General features: G+C 45.8%; 1 protein-coding gene across 2 annotated transcripts; it reads right to left on the reverse strand.

Moving 5' to 3' along the window:
• Positions 1-311: 311 nt before the first annotated feature.
• On the reverse strand, positions 312-26,620 carry LOC110522561 (calmodulin-1). 2 transcript variants are annotated; one of them, XM_036976192.2, is made up of 6 exons: positions 26,201-26,620; positions 19,419-19,449; positions 18,157-18,300; positions 9,858-9,964; positions 9,357-9,492; positions 312-1,319 (listed from the first exon to the last, which is right to left on the reverse strand). In XM_036976192.2, exons 1-6 carry the CDS (start codon positions 26,201-26,203, stop codon positions 1,291-1,293), a joined length of 450 nt encoding a protein of 149 aa, XP_036832087.1. In that variant the 5' UTR covers positions 26,204-26,620; the 3' UTR covers positions 312-1,290. The 2 variants fall into 2 exon arrangements, 1 of the variants encoding a protein (XP_036832087.1); XR_016495478.1 differs by lacking the exon at positions 312-1,319 and adding an exon at positions 5,717-6,888 and having other exon boundaries at positions 7,164-9,492; positions 26,201-26,610.
• Between the last annotated feature and the right edge of the window lie 854 nt (positions 26,621-27,474).

Raw genomic sequence — 27,474 nt, forward strand, 5'->3', positions numbered from 1 at the left:
GCGTAGATGTGTATGTATATCTAGGGCTCAGTGAGAAAGACTGAAGCGGTGTTCTTTCCTGAGAGGCTCAAATGTTGCTATGAGTGGTAATGCTAAATGTAACACTGTCACATGACACTTTAGCCTACGAAGGATAAACAGTGATCTTGAATAATTGAATTTGCTAGGACTATTATTGAAATATGCCTAATTGATCTTTATCAGGTATAATCCAATATCAGTTGATATTTCACAATAGATAAAAAACCTGTCACGTGTGGTCAAACACGACATCTTATCATGCCCCTAAAATAACCACACGAGAAACCCAGTCAAGGTCCATGGTCTTTTTATTTGGAAAAAAAATAAAATGAAGACTAGCATTTACAACTTGGAATGAATGTAAAGTGAACTCAGATGAACAGTGGATAAGACTGCTGAAACTCCTACCTACAGAATGCATACTGCAGATAAACACAACAACCTCGCCACACTCCTGTCCGAGTCGAGAAAACGTAAAGAAAAAGGCCGGTGAATGTCCCTTAGAGCCAGAAAGATGAAAAAACAAAAACAAAGCTCCACCATAAGACTCCTTCTATCCCTCCTATTCAGAACAGGTACACACATACCTAACATGGACCTCCAAATAACATAACAACAAAAACAAACATGCCAAACATTTTGAAAATGTAATATATTTTTTAAAATATATATTTTAATCTAGCATACAAGTAAGTTTCATTCAGCTTTCAGCTTGAATAAGAACCATATTTCCTTTCATATACCATATCACTAGGATTCTTCTCCAAATACAAAAAAACTGTACCAGACCAACGATGCCCCTGTGGAATCAGCACGCTCTGATTGGCTGCAGGGAGTGCTCCAGTCACAAGCTGCATGCATAAAGATCAGAAAACCGAGAAGAGAGAGAGAGAAAGAGAGACGGCCAGCCCAAACATTACCACTAGCAGATAGATGGAACCTGGAAGGGGTTCCAAGGTTCCATGGGATCCAAATGCCTTGCTTCGGTTTGAAGGTAGTTATTACCGGGTTTGTATTTGCATCTTTTAAAGTACTGATGCTGAACAGATTTTTGGGGGACAGGGTCACTAACCATATCATGCAGACACTTTTTGTATACGTTTTATATATTTTTCTCTCTCTGTGTGGAAAGAGATTTTATTTCAACATTTGTTTATTTTCTATAGAGAAACAGCATGAATAAATGAAAACAGTTTTTTCCCCAAGAGGTAAGTAAAACAGATATTTTTTTTTCCTCTCTAAGAGGGAACAGGGAAAGTCAGGCGAGGTTCACTTTGCAGTCATCATCTGTACAAACTCTGTAGAAGAGAGAGAAAGAGATCAATCAGGATAAACCAAATTACAACACAGTCAAAACAAAACTATATTGCTTATTGGGAAAGTCAAAGCTAAATGCAGTGCTATCTGGCCCTAAATCGACAGTACACCGTGTCTAACTATTTGACCTTAGAAAAACCTTGAGAAAGTACAGGCTCAGTGAGCACAGCCTTGCCATTGAGAAGGGTAGACACAGGAAAACCTGGCTCCCTGTAGAGGAAAGGCTGTGCAACCACTGCACAACAGCAGAACCTGAGACGGAGCTGCATTTCCTGACAAAATGTCAAAAATATAAAACAATTAGAGTGTCAGAGAGAGAGAGAGAGAGAAAAGACAAAGATTAGGAACGTACTGTAGCTCATTGGGCCCCATTAGCCCAGGACTAGGCAGGGCAGTCACCTGCTAAATTGTTTTATTCCTTTTTATTTATTTATTTAATATCAAGCAGTGTAGGAACAGAACGCACATCATTCTAATTAATGTCCCATTTCCAAACAGCTTCCATGTTCACCTCATTAAGCGTATTTAATTAAAAAGTCACTGCACTGTGAATACAACACAACGACGTCCAACCAAAATAAAGAAGTCTTTCAAACGCTTATAGAGTACATACTGTATGGTGTTTAATGGCACATTGAGGGAGGAAAGAAGAAGGGAAGCCAAGATGTATGGACTGTTTATTGTGTCAACAGCTCCTTCTAGAATATTAGTGAACAGTGTAATGCTCTGTGGGAATAGGAGTGAGAGAGAGAGGGAGGGAGGGAGGGAGAGAGGGGGGAGAGGGAGAGAGAGAAAATGACAGAAAGAGAGAGAGAGAGCACAAGAAAAAGAGTAAAAGGCTGCCTTCTAGCATGGTGACGATGATTCATTCAAATGGCCTCATGGTATCTCCATCTGGGAACGGTTCTATCTAATAAGGGGTGAGAAGGGGGTGCTGTGGGATTATTAAAGATACTCTTTGAAGAGGTAGGGTTTCATGTACTTTCGGAAGATGGGCAGGGACTCTGCTGTGGAGACAGAGGAGAGCTCGGACTGGGCTGAGCGGGAGAAGACCAAAAGGTGGCTCGGGTTGGGGTGTAGGATTTGAGCACCCCAACCCGAGTCTGAAGTTAGGGAGAGGCAGTTCTTCTTGCTGCTCCGTAGGCAAGTACCTTGTTCTTTTAATGGATGAGAGCTTCAACTGGAAGCCAGTTGAGTGTGCGGAGGAGTGGGATGACATGGGAATATTTGGGAAGGTTGAACACCAGGCAGGCTGCGGCCTTCTGGATGAGTTGCAGTGGTTTGATGGCACAAGCGGGGAGCCCAGCCATTAGCGAGTTGCAGTATTCCAGATGGGAGATGACAAGTTGACAAGTGCCTGGATTAGGACCTGTGCCACTTCCTGTGTGAGGTAGGGTCGTACGATATTGTATAGCATGAACCTGCAGTCACTGCTTTGATGTTTGCAGAAATCGACAGGGTGTTGTCCAGGGTCACACCAAGGTTCTTTACACTCGGAGGGGGACACCGTGGAGTTATCAACCATGACGGAGAGGTCTTAGAGCGGGGCAGGCCTTCCCCGAGAGGAAGATCAACTCCATCTTATCGAGATTGAGCTTGAGGTGGTGGGCCGACATCCAAGCGGAGATATCTGCCAAGCACGCAGAGATGCGTGTTGCCACCTGAGTGTTAGAAGGGGGAAGGAGAAAAGTAGTTGAGTGTCATCCTCATACCAATGATAGGAGATCATGTGAGGATATGACGGAGCCGAGTGACTTAGTAAATAGAGAGAAGAGGAGAGGGCCTAGAACCGAGCCCCGGGGGACACCAATAGTGGGTAGGATGCAATCCAGGAGCGTGCAGAGCCTGAGAATCCCAGCTCAGAGAGTAGAGAGGAGGATTTGATGGTTCACGGCGTCGAATGTCTATGAGGTTGAAAACAGAGTCAGCTTTGGCAGAGTGGAGAGCCTACGTGACACAGAGAAGAGCAGTCTCAGTTGAGTGACCCGTCTTGAAGCCTGACTGGTTAAGGTAAGAAGATCGTTCTGAGAGAGATAGCGAGAGTTGGTCAGAGACAGCACGGTCAAGTATTTTGAAAAGAAAAGAAGGATACCAGTCAGTAGTTTGACGTCAGAGGGGTCGAATGTTGGTTTCTCGAGTAGGGGAGCGACTCAGGCCATTTTTTAAGTTGAGGCAGCCAGTGGTAAAATATGAGTTTACATGCCTGCTCCGGGGCTAGCACTGACCGTTACATGAAGCTGGTTCTAGATTAAAATGGACTGAAACAGAGAAGGGTTACCTGGACTTACAGTGCCTTGCGAAAGTATTCGGCCCCCTTGAACTTTGCGACCTTTTGCCACATTTCAGGCTTCAAACATAAAGATATAAAACTGTATTTTTTTGTGAAGAATCAACAACAAGTGGGACACAATCATGAAGTGGAACGACATTTATTGGATATTTCAAACTTTTTTAACAAATCAAAAACTGAAAAATTGGGCGTGCAAAATTATTCAGCCTCTTTACTTTCAGTGCAGCAAACTCTCTCCAGAAGTTCAGTGAGGATCTCTGAATGATCCAATGTTGACCTAAATGACTAATGATGATAAATACAATCCACCTGTGTGTAATCAAGTCTCCGTATAAATGCACCTGCACTGTGATAGTCTCAGAGGTCCGTTAAAAGCGCAGAGAGCATCATGAAGAACAAGGAACACACCAGGCAGGTCCGAGATACTGTTGTGAAGAAGTTTAAAGCCGGATTTGGATACAAAAAGATTTCCCAAGCTTTAAACATCCCAAGGAGCACTGTGCAAGCGATAATATTGAAATGGAAGGAGTATCAGACCACTGCAAATCTAACAAGACCTGACCGTCCCTCTAAACTTTCAGCTCATACAAGGAGAAGACTGATCAGAGATGCAGCCAAGAGGCCCATGATCACTCTGGATGAACTGCAGAGATCTACAGCTGAGGTGGGAGACTCTGTCCATAGGACAACAATCATTCGTATATTGCACAAATCTGGCCTTTATGGAAGAGTGGCAAGAAGAAAGCCATTTCTTAAAGATATCCATAACAAGTGTTGTTTAAAGTTTGCCACAAGCCACCTGGGAGACACACCAAACATGTGGAAGAAGGTGCTCTGGTCAGATGAAACCAAAATTGAACTTTTTGAACGTTATGTTTGGCGTAAAAGCAACACAGCTGAACACACCATCCCCACTGTCAAACATGGTGGTGGCAGCATCATGGTTTGGGCCTGCTTTTCTTCAGCAGGGACAGGGAAGATGGTTAAAATTGATGGGAAGATGGATGGAGCCAAATACAGGACCATTCTGGAAGAATGGTTCTGCAAAAGACCTGAGACTGGGACGGAGATTTGTCTTCCAAATGGTTTTGTAAACCATTGCAAAGCGATTTGAAACTTTCTGTTGTGAGCCCTAATGAACACTACACATAGCTAGTCTGGCTCAACTACTGTCCTTCATAGTTGACCTGTCTGTCTCCCATCTAATAACCACTGCTACATGTGGCTTGGTTAGGTGTAGACAAGATAAAATATAGTATTCTTTCTAACAAAGATATCTACAGCGCCTTCAGAAAGTATTCATCACCCTTGGGCTTATTCTACATTTTGAATGTTAACATTGAGATATCATTATTTTTGCTTACCTTATAATGTCAAAGTGGAATTATGTTTTTCAAATATTATGAAAAGCTGAAATGTCTTGAGTCAATAAGTATTCAACCCCTTTGTTATGGCAAGTCTAAATAAGTTTAGGAGTAAAAATGTGCTTAAAAAGTCACATGTTGCATGGACTCACTCCATGTGCAATAATAAATGTTTAACATGATTTTTGAACGACTATCTCATCGTTGTACCCCACATACAATTATCTGTTAAGTCCCTCAGTCGAGCAGTGCATTTCAAACACAGATTCAACCACAAAGACCGGGGAGGTTTTCCAATGACTCTGAAAGAAGGGCTCCTATTGGTAGATGGGTAAATATAATAAGCAGACATTGAATATCCTTTTGAGCATGGTGAAGTTATTAATTACACTTTGGATGGTGTGTCACCGTCACTACAAATACACAGGCGTCCTTCCTAACTCAGTTGCCGGAAAGGAAGGAAACGGGCAAATATTAAATGGGCAAATATTGCACATGCCAGGTGTGGAAAGCTCTTAGAATGACTTCCAAAAATGTGTCTACGTAGTATTGACTCAGGGGTGTTAATAATTATGTAAATTTGATATTTCTGTATTTAATTTTCAATTACATTTGCTAACATTTATAAAAACATGATTTCACTCAATCATTAGGGGGTATGGTGTGTGAATAGAAAAACATAGATGTAATCAATTTTGAACTCAGGCTGTAACACAACAAAATGTGGGATAAGTCAAGATGTATGAATATTTTCTGAAGCCACTGTACATTTACTTCAGGATGTTGTGTATCCCTAGAAATGATCAGAATGGATGTAAACATAGTTTGGAAAATAATGTATGGGGTAAGTTGAGCTGCAGGACACGGTACGTTAAGCCGCCTACACATTTCTGTACTGAATTAAATCTTACCACTACCTTGTAAAAAACATGGCTAACTTTATTTCCCAAACAATGCAACACAATCACAATCGCTCTTTTGCCTTTTAAATCACCTTTCAACACCTAACACTTTAATTTGAATAATGTATTTTTATTTTATTTACATAGGACAGGCCCTGTCGTTACCTCATATCCCAGCGAGAATGCCTTGCATTACGCCTGGAAAGAAAACACTTTAATTTGCTCAACTTGCTAAACTTACCCCAAGGAACCATTTTGCCCACACAGCTACAAGGATACACGTTCATGCTAGGTTCAGGAGCTCATATTGAAGCTTATAGAGACCCCAACTGATGTATAGAACAATCTTTAAATTATCTACTTTGGTTTAGATACAAGCATCATGAAACCTCTAACACAAATTCATTTGACTTGGTGAAAATGTGTTTTTTAGACCTAACTTGCTCACCACTTTTTCAATGTGGTTTCGGTAACACTTCACCATTACACCTTATGACACGGCCATAACACACCTTATGACACGGCCATAACACACCTTATGACGCGGCCATAACACACCTTATGACGCGGCCATAACACACCTTATGACGCGGCCATAACACACCTTATGACGCGGCCATAACACACCTTATGACGCGGCCATAACACACCTTATGACACGGCCATAACACACCTTATGACACGGCCATAACACACCTTATGACACGGCCTATTACACCTTATGACACGGCCATAACACACCTTATGACACGGCCATAACACACCTTATGACACGGCCATAACACACCTTATGACACGGCCATAACACACCTTATGACACGGCCATAACACACCTTATGACACGGCCATAACACACCTTATGACACGGCCATAACACACCTTATGACACGGCCTATTACACACCTTATGACACGGCCTATTACACCTTATGACACGGCCATAACACACCTTATGACACGGCCATAACACACCTTATGACACGGCCATAACACACCTTATGACACGGCCATAACACACCTTATGACACGGCCATAACACACCTTATGACGCGGCCATAACACACCTTATGACGTGGCCATAACACACCTTATGACGCGGCCATAACACACCTTATGACGCGGCCATAACACACCTTATGACGCGGCCATAACACACCTTATGACGCGGCCATAACACACCTTATGACGCGGCCATAACACACCTTATGACACGGCCATAACACACCTTATGACACGGCCATTACACACCTTATGACACGGCCTATTACACCTTATGACACGGCCTATTACACCTTATGACACGGCCATTAAACCTTATGACACCTGATAACAGCTGACATAACCAGTTATAATATGGTCATAACACTGTCATGAAATAGTTAGACCTGTTGTGACATGTATTGCGTTATTCTATGGCTGGTTATGACACCTACATGAGTGTCAAAACCCACAAAACAAGGTAAAACATTCCATTACACCATCATAGCCTACTTGTCAACAGTATGTTTATGTTATATAACATTTCCTGAAAATGTACAATATTGAATTATCATTGCAATTGATGTCAGACATGCACCTACCCCATTGCTCTGTTGCTGATGACTGGGATGAATGTAGGAGCAGATTTCAGGATCAGGAAAATAAACCCTCTTTTTGACTGATGACTGATAGGCCTATCACATACATGCCCTTCTATCTGGCTTAAATAATTATGATGGTCATAATGTGTATTTTCTTAGTCTAAGTAAAGTGACACAGGATGGTCAAAATGCTTCTTGACAGTGTCAAAGTGTATTTTCTACAAGTTAATTAAAATATGAAGGAAAAAAAGACATGAGTGTAAATAATTAATTACGACAGACACAAAGGATTTAAGAAACAAACTTTCAAAAAGGAAAGGAAACTTCTTTGCAGGGAAAAAAACTCATTTGAAAAAAACAATGTGAGTTTTGAAAACTGTTCTGTAAGTGTCATAACCAGCCATAACATAATGCAGTATAGGTCACAACCGGTGTAAATAAGGGTCATGACAGTGACAAGTTATCAGCAGTTGTGACATACATGACCGAAAGTATGTGGACACCTGCTCGTCAAACATCTCATTACAAAATCATGGGCACTTTGCTGCTATAACAGCCTCCACTCTTCTGGGAAGGCTTTCCACTAGATGTTGGAACATTGCTGCTATAACAGCCTTCACTCATCTGGAGAGGCTTCCCACTAGATGTTGGAACATTGCTGCTATAACAGCCTCCACTCTTCTGGGAAGGCTTTCCACTAGATGTTGGAACATTGTTGTGGGGACTTGCTTCCATTCAGCCACAAGAACATTAGTGAGGTCGGGCGATCGGGCCTGGCTCGCAGTCAGGGCTCTGTGCAGGCCAGTAAAGTCCTTCCACACTAATCTCGACAAACCATTTCTATATGGTTTGTGCATGAAGGGATTGTCATGCTGAAACAGGAAATGGCCTTCCCCAAACTGTTGCCATAAAGTTGGAATGTCATTGTATGCTGTATCGTTAAGATTTCCCTTCACTGGAACTAAGGGGCCTAGCCCGAACCATGTAAAACAGCCCCAGACCCTTATTCGTCCTCCACCAAACATTACAGTTAGCCCTATGCATTAGGGCAGATAGCGTTCTCCTGGCATCCGCCAAACCCAGATTTGTCCGTCGGATTGCCAGATGGTGAAGCGCGATTCATCACTCCAGAGACCGCGTTTCCAAGTCTCCACAGTCCAATGGCGATGAGCTTTACGCCACTCCAGCCGACGCTTGGAATTGCACATGGTGATCTTAGGCTTGTGTGTGGCTGCTCGGCCATGGAAACCCATTTCATGAAGCTCCTGACAAATAGTTCTTGCTGACGTTGCTTCCAGAGGCCGTTTGGAATTCGGTAGTGAGTGTTGCAACTGAGGACAGACGATTTTTACACTACAACACTTGGCGGCCCTGTTCTGTGAGCTTGTGTGGCCTACCACTTTGCGGCTGAGCCGTTGTTGCTCCTACACATTTCCACTTCACAATAACAGCACTTACAGTTGACCGGGCAGCTCTAGCAGGGCAGAAATTTGACGAACTGACCTGTTGGATTTTATACACCTGTCAGCAACAGGTGTGGCTAAACTAGCCGAATACACTAATTTGAAGAGGTGTCCACATACACTATATATACAAAACTATTATAACATGGTTATGACCGTAACGTGTTATGACACTGGGTGTCAATTAAAGTGTTACCGTGGTTTCTTCCTTCTCAGACTCCATTTATATGATGACCTGTTCCTAAATATTTGGTCAAATTATTAACTTTGTGTATGGTTTCCTAGAAACAAGGGTGGCTCAACTTACCCCACTCTCCCCTTCTGCCCTCTTACCTTCATAGTTGACCTGTCCGTCTGTCTCCCATCTAATAACCACTGCTACATGTGGCTGGGTTAACCATACAGGGTTTGTCCTCTTACCTTCATAATTGACCTGTCCGTCTCCATCAATGTCTGCTTCTCTGATCATCTCGTCTACCTCCTCGTCTGTTAACTTCTCCCCCAGGTTTGTCATGACGTGGCGGAGCTCTGCAGCACTGATGTAGCCGTTTCCGTCCTGGAGACACAGGAGAGAAGGAATCCCATTGGGTGAGAATAGATGGAAAGGCATTCCCATTGGGTGAGCAATCAGGATATAACCGAGGGGCAAATCCCCAATGGGTAATGATGAGTGGAGAATTAAATCCCATTGGACGGTTAATGATATATATATAGCGTCACCACAACAGGAAGAGTTTGACGATGTGTTTATTAAAGGTAGGTAGGTACATCTTATGAAAGTTGACCGTTTACTAGTTTAGAACGAAGCAAAATTGAGTATGATGATAATAGTATCTACTCTCCAAGGATGGGGGGGGGGGGGGGGGGGGTTGCCAAAAATGTACATGGTTAAATTGGCACTGAATACATTTAGTACCGTACCTTGTCGAATACCCTAAAGGCTTCACGGATCTCCTCCTCACTGTCCGTGTCCTTCATTTTTCTGGCCATCATGGTCAAGAACTCTGGAAAGTCAATGGTACCGTTGCCTGGATTGGAGGAGATAGAACTACCACATTCAGTTAAGGTGCAAAGTGCAATACAAATCCAAAATTGTGCTATATATTCATTGGCTATGTCATAGCTGATTTGTAATTTACACACACACAGGCTCAGAGAGACCCCAGTTCAGAGAGGCCCTAGCTCAGAGAGGCCCCAGCTCAGAGAGGCCCCAGCTCAGAGAGGCCCCAGTTCAGAGAGGCCCAAGCTCAGAGAGGCCCCAGCTCAGAGAGGCCCCAGCTCAGAGAGGCCCCAGCTCAGAGAGGCCCCAGCTCAGAGGCCCCAGCTCAGAGAGGCCCCAGCTCAGAGGCCCCAGCTCAGAGAGGCCCCAACTCAAAAAGGCCCCAGCTCAGAGAGGCCACAGCTCAAAAAGGCCCCAGCTCAGAGAGGCCACAGCTCAAAGGACCCCAGCTCAGAGAGGCCCCAGCTCAGAGAGGCCCCAGCTCAGAGGCCACAGCTCAAAGGACCCCAGCTCAGAGAGGCCCAAGCTCAAAGGACCCCAGCTCAGAGAGGCCCCAGCTCAGAGAGGCCCCAGCTCAGAGGCCCCAGCTCAGAGGCCCCAGCTCAGAGAGGCCCCAGCTCAGAGAGGCCCCAGCTCAGAGAGGCCCCAGCTCAGAGAGGCCCCAGCTCATGAGCTCCATCAGCAGCAGGTTTTCATTTAGAATGGAAAATTAATGTGTTTATGCAACACATGTGAGAAGCATCAAATCGATTTGTTCTCTAATCAAACCGAATCGTTTCAAACAAAACGTATAGTTTCTGTATAGTATCGTTGCCCATGTATCTAGATAATGACCTGTTAACTAACACTCAGAGACATAGACACAGACAGGGAAACACACTCAACTAGGTGTGTGAGTGCATGTGTGTGTTTAGACACTAGGTAGCAAGGCAGGAAAATCCCCCCAGGAAGAGGAGGTGTGGAGTGATGGAGAGCTGGCTGACTGACTCTTGGCTATGACTCTGCCTGTGGCGTACGAGAGGGGGAGATGGAGTGCTGGCTGACTGACTCTTGGCTATGACTCTGCCTGTGGTGTACGAGAGGGGGAGATGGAGTGATGGAGAGCTGGCTGACTGACTCTTGGCTATGACTCTGCCTGTGGCGTACGAGAGGGGGAGATGGAGAGCTGGCTGACTGACTCTTGGCTATGACTCTGCCTGTGGTGTTAGAGAGGGGGAGATGGAGAGCTGTCTGACTGACTCTTGGCTATGACTCTGCCTGTGGTGTTAGAGAGGGGGAGATGGAGTGCTGGCTGACTGACTCTTGGCTATGACTCTGCCTGTGGTGTACGAGGGGGGGAGATGGAGTGATGGAGAGCTGGCTGACTGACTCTTGGCTATGACTCTGCCTGTGGCGTACGAGAGGGGGAGATGGAGAGCTGGCTGACTGACTTGGCTATGACTCTGCCTGTGGTGTACGAGAGGGGGAGATGGAGTGATGGAGAGCTGGCTGACTGACTCTTGGCTATGACTCTGCCTGTGGCGTACAAGAGGGGGAGATGGAGTGCTGGCTGACTGACTCTTGGCTATGACTCTGCCTGTGGTGTTAGAGAGGGGGAGATGGAGAGCTGGCTGACTGACTCTTGGCTATGACTCTGCCTGTGGTGTTAGAGAGGGGGAGATGGAGAGCTGTCTGACTGACTCTTGGCTATGACTCTGCCTGTGGCGTACAAGAGGGGGAGATGGAGTGCTGGCTGACTGACTCTTGGCTATGACTCTGCCTGTGGTGTTAGAGAGGGGGAGATGGAGAGCTGTCTGACTGACTCTTGGCTATGACTCTGCCTGTGGCGTACGAGAGGGGGAGATGGAGAGCTGGCTGACTGACTCTTGGCTATGACTCTGCCTGTGGTGTACGAGAGGGGGAGATGGAGTGGGTGGGAGAAAGATGGAGCGAGGGAGAGAAGAGGAGAGACGGAACTAGTGGGAGATGGTGTGATTATATAGCCTATGTAAGGAGGCACTGCTATCGCAAATTATAGGAAGCAGACTCATTCTATTGTCTGTGACGACATTCATTCCATAGAATAGCTTTTCATAGACAAGGCAGAAAGGCCTCTACGAAAACAGCTGAAACGAATGAAGTCCAACTATTTTTCACATGGGAGGGGATAACAGTGAACGATAAGAAGAAAAAAATGATAGGGCAACATAAACACTACTTCAGAGCCGCTCTCCTCTCAGAGGTGATATCACAGCTCACTGGGGTAAAGCCTCTCTCCTCTCAGAGGTGATATCACAGCTCACTGGGGTAAAGCCTCTCTCCTCTCAGAGGTGATATCACAGCTCACTGGGGTAAAGCCTCTCTCCTCTCAGAGGTGATATCACAGCTCACTGGGGTAAAGCCTCTCTCCTCTCAGAGGTGATATCACAGCTCACTGGGGTAAAGCCTCTCTCCTCTCAGAGGTGATATCACAGCTCACTGGGGTAAAGCCTCTCTCCTCTCAGAGGTGATATCACAGCTCACTGGGGTAAAGCCTCTCTCCTCTCAGAGGTGATATCACAGCTCACTGGGGTAAAGCCTCTCTCCTCTCAGAGGTGATATCACAGCTCACTGGGGTAAAGCCTCTCTCCTCTCAGAGGTGATATCACAGCTCACTGGGGTAAAGGCTCTCTCCTCTCAGAGACCTACAGCACAGCTCTCTGGGGTAAAGCCTCTCTCCTCTCAGAGGTGATATCACAGCTCACTGGGGTAAAGCCTCTCTCCTCTCAGAGGTGATATCACAGCTCACTGGGGTAAAGGCTCTCTCCTCTCAGAGACCTACAGCACAGCTCTCTGGGGTAAAGCCTCTCTCCTCTCAGAGGTGATATCACAGCTCACTGGGGTAAAGCCTCTCTCCTCTCAGAGACCTACAGCACAGCTCTCTGGGGTAAAGCCTCTCTCCTCTCAGAGGTGATATCACAGCTCACTGGGGTAAAGGCTCTCTCCTCTCAGAGGTGATATCACAGCTCTCTGGGGTAAAGCCTCTCTCCTCTCAGAGGTGATATCACAGCTCTCTGGGGTAAAGCCTCTCTCCTCTCAGAGGTGATATCATAGCTCACTGGGGTAAAGCCTCTCTCCTCTCAGAGGTGATATCACAGCTCTCTGGGGTAAAGCCTCTCTCCTCTCAGAGGTGATATCACAGCTCTCTGGGGTAAAGCCTCTCTCCTCTCAGAGGTGATATCACAGCTCACTGGGGTAAAGCCTCTCTCCTCTCAGAGGTGATATCACAGCTCACTGGGGTAAAGCCTCTCTCCTCTCAGAGGTGATATCACAGCTCACTGGGGTAAAGCCTCTCTCCTCTCAGAGGTGATATCACAGCTCACTGGGGTAAAGCCTCTCTCCTCTCAGAGGTGATATCACAGCTCTCTGGGGTAAAGGCTCTCTCCTCTCAGAGGTGATATCACAGCTCACTGGGGTAAAGCCTCTCTCCTCTCAGAGGTGATATCACAGCTCACTGGGGTAAAGCCTCTCTCCTCTCAGAGGTGATATCATAGCTCACTGGGGTAAAGCCTCTCTCCTCTCAGAGGTGATATCACAGCTCACTGGGGTAAAGCCTCTCTCCTCTCAGAGGTGATATCACAGCTCTCTGGGGTAAAGCCTCTCTCCTCTCAGAGACCTACAGCACGGCTCTCTGGGGTAAAGCCTCTCTCCTCTCAGAGACCTACAGCACAGCTCTCTGGGGTAAAGCCTCTCTCCTCTCAGAGGTGATATCACAGCTCTCTGGGGTAAAGCCTCTCTCCTCTCAGAGGTGATATCACAGCTCTCTGGGGTAAAGCCTCTCTCCTCTCAGAGGTGATATCACAGCTCTCTGGGGTAAAGCCTCTCTCCTCTCAGAGGTGATATCACAGCTCACTGGGGTAAAGCCTCTCTCCTCTCAGAGGTGATATCACAGCTCACTGGGGTAAAGCCTCTCTCCTCTCAGAGGTGATATCACAGCTCTCTGGGGTAAAGGCTCTCTCCTCTCAGAGGTGATATCACAGCTCACTGGGGTAAAGCCTCTCTCCTCTCAGAGGTGATATCACAGCTCACTGGGGTAAAGCCTCTCTCCTCTCAGAGGTGATATCATAGCTCACTGGGGTAAAGCCTCTCTCCTCTCAGAGGTGATATCACAGCTCACTGGGGTAAAGCCTCTCTCCTCTCAGAGGTGATATCACAGCTCTCTGGGGTAAAGCCTCTCTCCTCTCAGAGACCTACAGCACGGCTCTCTGGGGTAAAGCCTCTCTCCTCTCAGAGACCTACAGCACAGCTCTCTGGGGTAAAGCCTCTCTCCTCTCAGAGGTGATATCACAGCTCTCTGGGGTAAAGCCTCTCTCCTCTCAGAGGTGATATCACAGCTCTCTGGGGTAAAGCCTCTCAGAGACCTACAGCACGGCTCTCTGGGGTAAAGCCTCTCTCCTCTCAGAGGTGATATCACAGCTCTCTGGGGTAAAGCCTCTCTCCTCTCAGAGGTGATATCACAGCTCACTGGGGTAAAGCCTCTCTCCTCTCAGAGGTGATATCACAGCTCTCTGGGGTAAAGCCTCTCTTCTCTCAGAGGTGATATCACAGCTCACTGGGGTAAAGCCTCTCTCCTCTCAGAGGTGATATCACAGCTCTCTGGGGTAAAGCCTCTCTCCTCTCAGAGGTGATATCACAGCTCTCTGGGGTAAAGCCTCTCTCCTCTCAGAGGTGATATCACAGCTCTCTGGGGTAAAGCCTCTCTCCTCTCAGAGGTGATATCACAGCTCTCTGGGGTAAAGCCTCTCAGAGACCTACAGCACGGCTCACTGGGGTAAAGCCTCTCTCCTCTCAGAGACCTACAGCACAGCTCACTGGGGTAAAGCCTCTCTCCTCTCAGAGGTGATATCACAGCTCTCTGGGGTAAAGCCTCTCTCCTCTCAGAGGTGATATCACAGCTCTCTGGGGTAAAGCCTCTCTCCTCTCAGAGGTGAAATCACAGCTCTCTGGGGTAAAGGCTCTCTCCTCTCAGAGGTGATATCATAGCTCACTGGGGTAAAGCCTCTCTCCTCTCAGAGGTGATATCACAGCTCTCTGGGGTAAAGCCTCTCTCCTCTCAGAGGTGATATCACAGCTCTCTGGGGTAAAGCCTCTCTCCTCTCAGAGGTGATATCACAGCTCTCTGGGGTAAAGCCTCTCTCCTCTCAGAGGTGATATCACAGCTCTCTGGGGTAAAGCCTCTCTCCTCTCAGAGGTGATATCACAGCTCTCTGGGGTAAAGCCTCTCTCCTCTCAGAGGTGATATCACAGCTCACTGGGGTAAAGCCTCTCTCCTCTCAGAGGTGATATCACAGCTCACTGGGGTAAAGCCTCTCTCCTCTCAGAGGTGATATCATAGCTCACTGGGGTAAAGCCTCTCTCCTCTCAGAGGTGATATCACAGCTCTCTGGGGTAAAGCCTCTCTCCTCTCAGAGGTGATATCATAGCTCACTGGGGTAAAGGCTCTCTCCTCTCAGAGGTGATATCATAGCTCACTGGGGTAAAGGCTCTCTCCTCTCAGAGGTGATATCACAGCTCACTGGGGTAAAGCCTCTCTCCTCTCAGAGGTGATATCACAGCTCTCTGGGGTAAAGGCTCTCTCCTCTCAGAGGTGATATCACAGCTCACTGGGGTAAAGCCTCTCTCCTCTCAGAGGTGATATCACAGCTCACTGGGGTAAAGCCTCTCTCCTCTCAGAGGTGATATCACAGCTCTCTGGGGTAAAGCCTCTCTCCTCTCAGAGGTGATATCATAGCTCACTGGGGTAAAGCCTCTCTCCTCTCAGAGGTGATATCACAGCTCACTGGGGTAAAGCCTCTCTCCTCTCAGAGGTGATATCACAGCTCACTGGGGTAAAGCCTCTCTCCTCTCAGAGGTGATATCACAGCTCACTGGGGTAAAGCCTCTCTCCTCTCAGAGGTGATATCACAGCTCTCTGGGGTAAAGCCTCTCTCCTCTCAGAGGTGATATCACAGCTCTCTGGGGTAAAGCCTCTCTCCTCTCAGAGACCTACAGCACAGCTCTCTGGGGTAAAGCCTCTCAGAGACCAACAGCACAGCTCTCTGGGGTAAAGCCTCTCAGAGACCAACAGCACAGCTCTCTGGGGTAAAGCCTCTCAGAGACCTACAGCACAGCTCTCTGGGGTAAAGCTAACCTCATTGTCTACTTCCTTTGTCATGCACTCTGCTTGTTTAGTAAAGAATCTATAGCCCTGCTGTTGACATCACTACTCACATCACAACTGAATGTACAAAGAGGAGAGGGATAATCGGTGGCCCTGCTGTTGAGAACAGAGAGAGAGAACAGAGAGAGAAGGGAGAACTTTGGATATATACTGCGAGCCAAGCCACGGTGAGATCGATCAATATGGCAGTCCGATCGACAAGGCCCCATTTACCAAAACCCTAGAAGCTAACAGGACATCGCCTCAGTTTGGTAGGTCTGACCAGCCACCTAGATGACTGACAGGACATCACCTCAGTTTAGTAGGTCTGACCAGCCACCTAGATGACTGACAGGACATCACCTCAGTTTAGTAGGTCTGACCAGCCACCTAGATGACTGACAGGACATCACCTCAGTTTGGTAGGTCTGACCAGCCACCTAGATGACTGACAGGACATCACCTCAGTTTAGTAGGTCTGACCAGCCACCTAGATGACTGAGAGGGCATCACCTCAGTTTGGTAGGTCTGACCAGTCACCTAGACGCTGTCAGGACATCACCTCAGTTTGGTAGGTCTGACCAGCCACCTAGATGACTGACAGGACATCACCTCAGTTTGGTAGGTCTGACCAGCCACCTAGATGACTGACAGGACATCACCTCAGTTTGGTAGGTCTGACCAGCCACCTAGATGACATCACCTCAGTTTGGTAGGTCTGACCAGCCACCTAGATGACTGACAGGACATCATCTCAGTTTGGTAGGTCTGACCAGCCACCTAGATGACTGACAGGACATCACCTCAGTTTGGTAGGTCTGACCAGCCACCTAGATGACTGACAGGACATCACCTCAGTTTAGTAGGTCTGACCAGCCACCTAGATGACATCACCTCAGTTTGGTAGGTCTGACCAGCCACCTAGATGACTGACAGGACATCATCTCAGTTTGGTAGGTCTGACCAGTCACCTAGATGACTGACAGGACATCATCTCAGTTTGGTAGGTCTGACCAGCCACCTAGATGACTGACAGGACATCATGTCAGTTTGGTAGGTCTGACCAGCCACCTAGATGACTGACAGGACATCACCTCAGTTTGGTAGGTCTGACCAGCCACCTAGATGACTGACAGGACATCACCTCAGTTTGGTAGGTCTGACCAGCCACCTAGATGACTGACAGGACATCACCTCAGTTTAGTAGGTCTGACCAGCCACCTAGATGACATCACCTCAGTTTGGTAGGTCTGACCAGCCACCTAGATGACTGACAGGACATCATCTCAGTTTGGTAGGTCTGACCAGTCACCTAGATGACTGACAGGACATCACCTCAGTTTAGTAGGTCTGACCAGCCACCTAGACGACTGACAGGACATCACCTCAGTTTGGTAGGTCTGACCAGCCACCTAGATGACTGACAGGACATCACCTCAGTTTGGTAGGTCTGACCAGCCACCTAGATGACATCACCTCAGTTTGGTAGGCCTGACCAGTCACCTAGACGCTGTCAGGTTCCATTTCCAACATCATTAAGAGTCAAAGACGCTGCCGACTGACATCCACCACGATCATCCTCATTCTCAATCACTCAAAGTGCGTCCCAAATGGCATCCCCCTATAGGACCTGGTCAAAAGTAGTGCACTAGAAAAGGAATAGGGTGCCATTCATGAGTCGCTGTTGACTCAGCCAGAACTATCTAGGAAGGAGGGAGTTGGGTTGATAAGTTTATGGGTTGGGACAGGCTTCTTGAAGAGCTGTCACTTACCATGGTGACAGGCCTGACTCTTTGGTAAAGCTGACACTGTGACAGCGAGCTGGTACACTCCAGCAGCCCGTAAGGCAGGTAACAGTTAGGTTGTCATAATGTACTTCAGCATCCAGAGGAGATAACCAGATAAATTCAGTTGCTGGATCTAAATGCATCTTCTTCTGATGACACACGAAAGTGTCCATGACTACCCCAGCTTCCTCTGGCCACTTTCCACCAATCGGGTTTGTCTATAAGCTTCCTGTTTCCTGCCTTTTTGACATAGAGTCTGTTTACTTCTACACTCACCGTCAGCATCGACCTCATTGATCATGTCCTGCAGCTCCGCCTCTGTGGGGTTCTGTCCCAGCGACCTCATCACGGTGCCCAGCTCTTTGGTCGTGATGGTGCCGTCACCATCCTTGTCGAATAAGGAGAACGCCTCTTTGAACTCTGTGAGAAGGGAGGGAGGAGAATGAAAGTGTTTCTTGGGCTGTCGCTCAAGCTTTGGTTGTGGGATGGGTATCACTTTACATTAAGCTATACGTTAGAGGCATACAGTGCCTTGCGAAAGTATTCGGCCCCCTTGAACTCCCAAAAATGCTAACCTCCCCAGCTATGGTAATGGTGCGAGGTTAGCATGTCTTGAGTGAATGATATGTGTGTCTAACTTTCTCAAGCATCATTATTCAATATTGATTCAGGATTATCTGTAACCATGGTAGCATCCACATTAATGTAGAAGTGTTTCGAAACATATTCTATTGCTATTTACAATAAAAATGACAATACATTAATTACCATTCATTTCTATTGGCCACAAGATTATGTGAAACACAACCAAAACAAACAGAAAATGGGTCCAACCAGTTTTTAGAGTCACACGCTTGATGTAGTCATTGAGTGATATGAATATGGGACCAAATTGTAAACTTTTCTACTTTAATACACATAAATCCCAATAATTTTGGTCCCCTAAAATGGAGGGGGGGGGGGGCGACTATGTAGAAAAAGTGCTGTAGTTTCTAAATGGTTCACTCGATATGTATGAAAATACCCACAAATTAAGGCTGACAGTCTGCACTTTAACCTCGTAGTCATGATATCATTTCCAATCCAAAGTGCTGGAGTACAGAGACAAAACAACAACACATGGGTCGCTGTCCCAATACTTTTGGAGCTCACTGTATATATGTATATGTATATGTGTGTGGATGTGTATGTGTGTGTGGAAGTGTATATATGGATGTGTGTGTGTGGACGTGTATATATGGATGTGTGTGTGTGGACGTGTATATATGGATGTGTGTGTGTGGACGTGTATATGATATGTGTGTGGACGTGTATTTTCCCTGTATGTCTGTGTGTGTGTGGACGTGTATATATGTGTGTGTATGGACGTGTATATCTGTGAGAGTGTGTGTGCGTGTGTGTGTATGGACGTGTATATCTGTGTGTGTGTGTATATGTGTGTGTGTGTGTGTTTTCCCTGTATGTGTGTGTGTGTGCTGTTCATTAAATGAGTCAGCCGTGTTAAAAGCATGCTGGAGTGATTACTCAGTTGTTCCTACCTGCAATCTGTTCCTCTGTTAGCTGATCGGCCTGAGGAAAAAAAGAGGGAGAGGGAACCAACATCACTCAATCACTCAATACCAAACCACTTAACCATGTTCTCCTGGCTGTCACCTTCCCCACGGTGAGGACACTGTTCAAGGCTCAGACCAGGGACCTCTACAGACCAGTGACTTGGATGGGGAACCAGAATATCCCCCACCTTGGCCCAGACAGAGGCAACCTTGGCCCAGACAGAGGCTAGACTAGCCTGCGATGTGTTCAGTCAGTGGACACAAAAACATGTTTTTGAAACAGAAAGAGTGTTCTTATTGACCAAGCTCAGGTAGTACATAGCATTTTCTCCCATCGGAACATTACCCAGATAGAACCGACCCTGTTTAAAATGTGTTTTGTCCTATTTCATGATTTCTAAATGATTTCTGGCCCTGGCCTGCTGTAACATGAAAAAACAATGGCTGTAGGGGTGTATTCAGTTGGCTTGGTCTGCATGACTACCTCCCTGTATGTTCTCTGTTAGTGCTATTTAACAGCGGAGTCAGAGGTGTGTGTGTGTGTAAGTGACTTGGCAGCACTCCTTTTTAGTAGTGACCCACAGATGAATGACGTCTTTAGAGTTTAGACACACAGGGCTACAGCTTTCAAACAAACATTCACACAGTGGCAGCAGCAGCAGCGTAGGTCTTACGAAAGCACCTAAAGCCAGTTGGTGTGTGAGGTGTGTGTGTGTGTGTGTGAATGGTTAATCCCACAGGTGCCCCCCCCCACAGATTGGGAAAACATGCTTATGATTATGGCAAACAAATCACTGATGTAACAGAGTGCCTGGTGCTGGTAGTGGGAAAAACAGAACACACACACACACACACACACACACACCCACACCCTCTACGTGACATTTCCCTGTATGCCAATAGTTTCCATCACCAGGTTTCCTGTGAAATGAGTCACACAGAATAGCAACCAGTTCTGTCACAAAGTAGAATAAATATCCTACAGTACAGCATGTGTCTAGGCTTTATAGATAGATCTGTGTGTATTCAATATCTGGGGTTTGAGAACACTAAACATACAGTGCCTTGCGAAAGTATTCGGCCCCCTTGAACTTTGCGACCTTTTGCCACATTTCAGGCTTCAAACAAAGATATAAAACTGTATTTTTTTGTGAAGAATCAACAACAATCATGAAGTGGAACGACATTTATTGGATATTTCAAACTTTTTTAACAAATCAAAAACTGAAAAATTGGGCGTGCAAAATTATTCAGCCCCCTTAAAGTTAATACTTTGTAGCGCCACCTTTTGCTGCGATTACAGCTGTAAGTCGCTTGGGGTATGTCTCTATCAGTTTTGCACATCGAGAGACTGAAATTTTTTCCCATTCCTCCTTGCAAAACAGCTCGAGCTCAGTGAGGTTGGATGGAGAGCATTTGTGAACAGCAGTTTTCAGTTCTTTCCACAGATTCTCGATTGGATTCAGGTCTGGACTTTGACTTGGCCATTCTAACACCTGGATATGTTTATTTTTGAACCATTCCATTGTAGATTTTGCTTTATGTTTTGGATCATTGTCTTGTTGGAAGACAAATCTCCGTCCCAGTCTCAGGTCTTTTGCAGACTCCATCAGGTTCTTTGGGAATGGTCCTGTATTTGGCTCCATCCATCTTCCCATCAATTTTAACCATCTTCCCTGTCCCTGCTGAAGAAAAGCAGGCCCAAACCATGATGCTGCCACCACCATGTTTGACAGTGGAGATGGTGTGTTCAGGGTGATGAGCTGTGTTGCTTTTACGCCAAACATAACATTTTGCATTGTTGCCAAAAAGTTAAATTTTGGTTTCATCTGACCAGAGCACCTTCTTCCACATGTTTGGTGTGTCTCCCAGGTGGCTTGTGGCAAACTTTAAACGACACTTTTTATGGATATCTTTAAGAAATGGCTTTCTTCTTGCCACTCTTCCATAAAGGCCAGATTTGTGCAATATACGACTGATTGTTGTCCTATGGACAGAGTCTCCCACCTCAGCTGTAGATCTCTGCAGTTCATCCAGAGTGATCATGGGCCTCTTGGCTGCATCTCTGATCAGTCTTCTCCTTGTATGAGCTGAAAGTTTAGAGGGACGGCCAGGTCTTGGTAGATTTGCAGTGGTCTGATACTCCTTCCATTTCAATATTATCGCTTGCACAGTGCTCCTTGGGATGTTTAAAGCTTGGGAAATCTTTTTGTATCCAAATCCGGCTTTAAACTTCTTCACAACAGTATCTCGGACCTGCCTGGTGTGTTCCTTGTTCTTCATTAAGCTCTCTGCGCTTTTAACGGACCTCTGAGACTATCACAGTGCAGGTGCATTTATACAGAGACTTGATTACACACAGGTGGATTGTATTTATCATCATTAGTCATTTAGGTCAACATTGGATCATTCAGAGATCCTCACTGCACTTCTGGAGAGAGTTTGCTGCACTGAAAGTAAAGGGGCTGAATAATTTTGCACGCCCAATTTTTCAGTTTTTGATTTGTTAAAAAAGTTTGAAATATCCAATAAATGTCGTTCCACTTCATGATTGTGTCCCACTTGTTGTTGATTCTTCACAAAAAAATACAGTTTTATATCTTTATGTTTGAAGCCTGAAATGTGGCAAAAGGTCGCAAAGTTCAAGGGGGCCGAATACTTTCGCAAGGCACTGTAGACCTGCCTCAGTCCACAACATGAATGGTCATGTGACACCATGACACGACCACCACTCCTTGTAGCGTAGGCATACTGTGTGTGTGGGGTGAGGTTTCCCTTCCTTGTGATAAGGTCTGTTGGTTCTGATAAATCACACAGAGCAATGGAGAAGGGGATTCATCTGAAGTCCTAGACCTCAACTTACATTATTTTGGAGATGCTCTTTAACTTCGGCTGATAGCAAAACAGTCTCTACATGGCTCTGATGCTGCATCACTGGCCCAGGTCCATACATGAGCTGACGTGATTCAATAAAATGGAGGACAACAGCCTTTGCTTTCCTTTCCTCATTCTTCCGGTCTCCCTCGTTCTCTCCATCTGTGAGGTTTGTGAAATGTTGTGTCTCTCTCTCTAACTGTTCTTCCCTCTGAAAGGCTGGGCGTTGGGTGGGTTCAGTGGCAGAGATCCTGTGGCTGTTTCTCAGACAGTTAGGCCTCACCGTGCTGCTGCGCAGCCAGGCCTACACCCGCCCATCCCTTCCCTTGCCTTGCCTTTCCATGACTGGGCCTCACAGTGCTGCTGCGCGACCAGGCCTTCCCTTTCCTTTCCCTTGGCATGGCTAGGTCTGCCTGGAACCATGCCCACACTCCTACTACAGGCCTTTCCTCTCTGGGGCTCCCTCCCTCCCTCGCTCTTCTGGCCAGTCTAGCAGGAAGGCAACAGGGGCTGGGTGGATGTGCAATCTGTTGGTAGGCAGCAAAGTACTGGTGAATTTACACAACACAGAACAACCCCAACGACCACAGACACACACACTCCCTCTGATTCACCGTGTCCTATGGACATGAGGGTGTTGTGTCAACCTCAGTTTGGGACTAGAGACAGGACTCAACAGGCTGACACACAGTTTGTGTAGTAGGCTACAGTTTTACAGCAGTAGGCTACAGGAGTGTAGGTAGTGTCAGCGGAGGCACCACACAATATATGGACTATGCAAACCAACAGGCCTCTTTCAAAGGACCTGCTTCCCCTATAGCTTATCAATATGACTCATAACAAAGGAAACCCTTAGTCCCCGGGGAAACACTACACACCCAAACACGCACTTTTGAACCGGGAGGCTTTTCAGCTTATAATGTGCTGTACGTGTCTTTTGTTTTAGTCCAGCTGGTCACCAACTAGCAACACCAGCAGCGAACTAACTGCTGTCTGCAGGATAGGACCAGGCCATATTGACCTGAGTGGTGGTTTGAGTTCAGTCTACAACTGGGTCGTGTTCATTTGGGCACACAAGGGAAAACTTTTTGCAACGGAAAAATGAAAAATAACATTATTATTGGAGTCCCCTCCCTGTAGTCCCTCCCTGTTTCAGTCAGTCAGGTGCCTAATGAACGAACACAATCCTGATAGCAGTTTACAGACGGACCCGTCCATGCCTGGATGGGACCATTTGCCAAGCAAATAAATGATTCAATGCACTGGATCACATGTCCTCTAAGTTACTCCACGTGCACCAGCAAACAAGGCGGGAACAGGAATAGGATAGGCCCGTTTACACTCAGATGACTTACATGACACAGGACTAGGATAGGCCCGTTTACACTCAGACTACTTACATGACACAGGACTAGGATAGGCCCGTTTACACTCAGATGACTTACATGACACAGGACTTGGATAGGCCCGTTTACACTCAGATTACTTACATGACACAGGACTAGGATAGGCCCGTTTACACTCAGATGACTTACATGACACAGGACTAGGATAGGCCCGTTTACACTCAGATGACTTACATGACACAGGACTAGGATAGGCCCGTTTACACTCAGACTACTTACATGACACAGGACTAGGATAGGCCCGTTTACACTCAGATAACTTACATGACACAGGACTAGGATAGGCCCGTTTACACTCAGACTACTATCATGACACAGGAATAGGATAGGCCCGTTTACACTCAGACTACTTACATGACACAGGACTAGGATAGGCCCGTTTACACTCAGATAACTTACATGACACAGGACTAGGATAGGCCCGTTTACACTCAGACTACTTACATGACACAGGACTAGGATAGGCCCGTTTACACTCAGATGACTTACATGACACAGGACTAGGATAGGCCCGTTTACACAGACTACTTACATGACACAGGACTAGGATAGGCCCGTTTACACTCAGATGACTTACATGACACAGGACTAGGATAGGCCCGTTTACACTCAGACTACTTACATGACACAGGACTAGGATAGGCCCGTTTACACTCAGATAACTTACATGACACAGGACTAGGATAGGCCTGTTTACACTCAGATTATTTACATGACACAGGAATAGGATAGGCCCGTTTACACTCAGACTACTGACATGACACAGGACTAGGATAGGCCCGTTTACACTCAGACTACTTACATGACACAGGACTAGGATAGGCCCGTTTACACTCAGACTACTTACATGACACATCCGTCTCAATTGAGACACACTGTTTGCACTTCAATAGCTGTATTGTGTTGTAGTGTACGGTAGGCCTACACAGAGGTTCACACACAGATTCAACTTTTCAAAAGCTCCATTTATATACTCCAATTATTACCGTGGTATGCAACATGAAACCTTCGGCATGCCGTGCAATACCATATATGGGATATTTGTTCACACAGAGAAAAATGTAGTTTATATGTCTTGACTTCCCCAGAGCTGTGAACGATCCATAGGGCAGGGAATCAATATACTGACTGGGAGAGGCCTTTTCCCTGCTTCAACACACCCTGGCTGCATCGCTTCTACATCAGGACTGACATTTGGCTGAGAGAGGCTTTTATATGGAATTTAATGAGCTCGATTCCAACATTGTGGACTGTTTGACAGTTATACAGTGAAGTTTGAAATGCATTGCTGATTTAATCTGATAATAATTCCCATAAAACAATGTTGTAACTGCAAACGGATTTGATAAGGAAGACATCAAACAAATACTGTTTTCTGAGTTTAAATTAATTTATTCATACCAAACAGACCCAAGACTGAACAGCTGTTGATGTTCTTGCCTAGGTTACTGTACAGTGGGCTGCCTATGTGACTGCCAAAGAACTTTGGCAACTCGATGAAACGAGAAGCATCATAGCATTTGCATTGAGAATTTGCAAAAGACAACCAAATCAGTCGGCATTATTACATTGACATAAACGGAGCGTGAAGAAGCACCCTAAACATTATAACTACTGTACTGCAGAACGCCAGCGGGCCAAACTATATACAATGTTGCAATTTGTCTGATCCCCTTCATTTGAGGTAGATGTTGGGATTTATGTTACGGATCAGAGGCGAAAGATAGATTGTTGCAATTATCATTATCGTCTCTAGGCAGCAAGATACGATGATGCAACATCGACAAAAGCAGCTAATAGACCTATCGAACTACTGAATTGATTAATTTGCCTCAAAATTAGATTAATCTTAATCAATATCATACAGGAGTTGATATATGTAACTCGATCGCCAGATAATAAAACGGGTTATCAATCATAGACACATGACATCAGCAGCACCCCCCATATTCGTAGCGCGCTACTCCATTCCAGCCTACACACAGAGACTCTGAAATGTAATAACTTTTAGCTACATATCTATGCTGTAATCATCTAGTTTACCTTGCTAGTTATCCCGATGCTATTAATCTAATCGAATAATTCATTCAATCTGCACTGTGCAGCAACATGGGACATGTTAGCTACATGCAATTAAGTATCTCTCATTGGCTACATGCCCCGATATTGCCATCGAGCCAGCTAATATGCCGTAAGAATTGCGCAGTTATCGCGGAATCCCCGCTCCACGGAAAACGTCCGTCCAAATCTAATCAACTCACCCTCTCGAGGCTAAATTAAATATCCCATGCAACGACATAATATCTGCAAAATAGCACGCCTTTTGATGGTCTTAATTTAAATCCCGGTAAAATAAAATTCTGTAAATCTATGAGTGGCAAAATAGAGGATTTCCTCAAATCTTTACCAATAGCCTCATTCATTTCCCGTTATATCGTGGCGTTGAATGCATTGACAAATGATCTAGAAAGGAATCAAAATACATACCATGTTTGATGGATCTAGGCTGATTATCTATGAAGCAGACTAGGAGTGCGCGGGTTCTTTAGATGGAGTTTCCACTAGCGGGATAGACGTGTATACTCGCCGTGGTTAGAATGGGGACTATGTATCATTCCGCGACCCTAGCCCAGCACGTAGTAGTGGCTAGAATGGATACAGCTTTTGTTCAAATTTACTTTTCGTAGTAGGTTTAGAATTTACGCAGCAGGTTAGGAGAATTAATGTACCAGGTTAGGATGATCAGGTTAAAGTTAGGAAAAGCTAAACCTATGGTTAGCTAAAATAAAATATACCTTTGAAGTCTATTTGACAAAAGCTGTAGGCCATCTAGACAATACCCCAGCCTGTTCACTCACTTCCTTATTTCTCCAACTGCAGATACTGTGTTTAAGTCCCTCCCACTACAAGACGGAGACACGTCAATCACAGGACCGCGCTGCGTCTGCTGTAGTTAGCAGGCCTGTTGTGCACATTGTAGACTGCACATCCCCTCATTTCAATTCTGATTTGCGCCATAGCGCACCAACTCTCTTTACACTACGACAAGAACAGCCAAGAACATTATGAGTCACCAAGGTCATTTGAGACAGTCCTTGGTGTGTTATTATTTTATTAGGGATTTAACCCAACACCTCTGAATCAGAGCTGCCTAATCGAGATCAACGTCATCGGCGCCCGGGGAACAGTGGGTTAACTGCCTTGTTCAGAACGACAGATTTGTACCATTGTCAGCTCGGGGATTCGATCCTGCAAACTTTCGATCACTGGCCCAATGCTCCTACCTGCCAAGCTACCTGCCACACCTATTATGGGTCTTGCTAACTCTAAACTATATGTCTCATTCAAGTCATTTTACAAACCTTGCATTAAATACAACATATTAGGCCTATAACCTGTGCAACATAATGCCTCCTCGTGAATAAGGACAGGGGAACCTCCATATTCCCTGTATTTTGACGCAAAAACATAATTAATCACACTACATCAACAACAAGTGAGCCGGTGAATAATTGAGAAATACATTTCGCATTAGTTACATTATGACTATCAATGATACTTCGAAAGGCCATAAAATCAAACTAAACGTTTCGGTCTCTTCTCTAGTACAAAACTTCTACATTGGACTATTTTACTATAGCGGAAGGATACTCGTAGTGTATAAAGTCGCTACCTGGCTGACGCTGGATAATTTGCAGTGTCGTTATGTGACGCTGCGTCTGATTGGTTAGACCAGACCCGCAATATTATGTATTGGCCGC

The sequence above is a fragment of the Oncorhynchus mykiss genome, chromosome 4 (assembly GCF_057628025.1).
Source record: "Oncorhynchus mykiss isolate SJ-2025 chromosome 4, ASM5762802v1, whole genome shotgun sequence".
NCBI classification, from domain to species: Eukaryota; Metazoa; Chordata; class Actinopteri; order Salmoniformes; family Salmonidae; genus Oncorhynchus; species Oncorhynchus mykiss.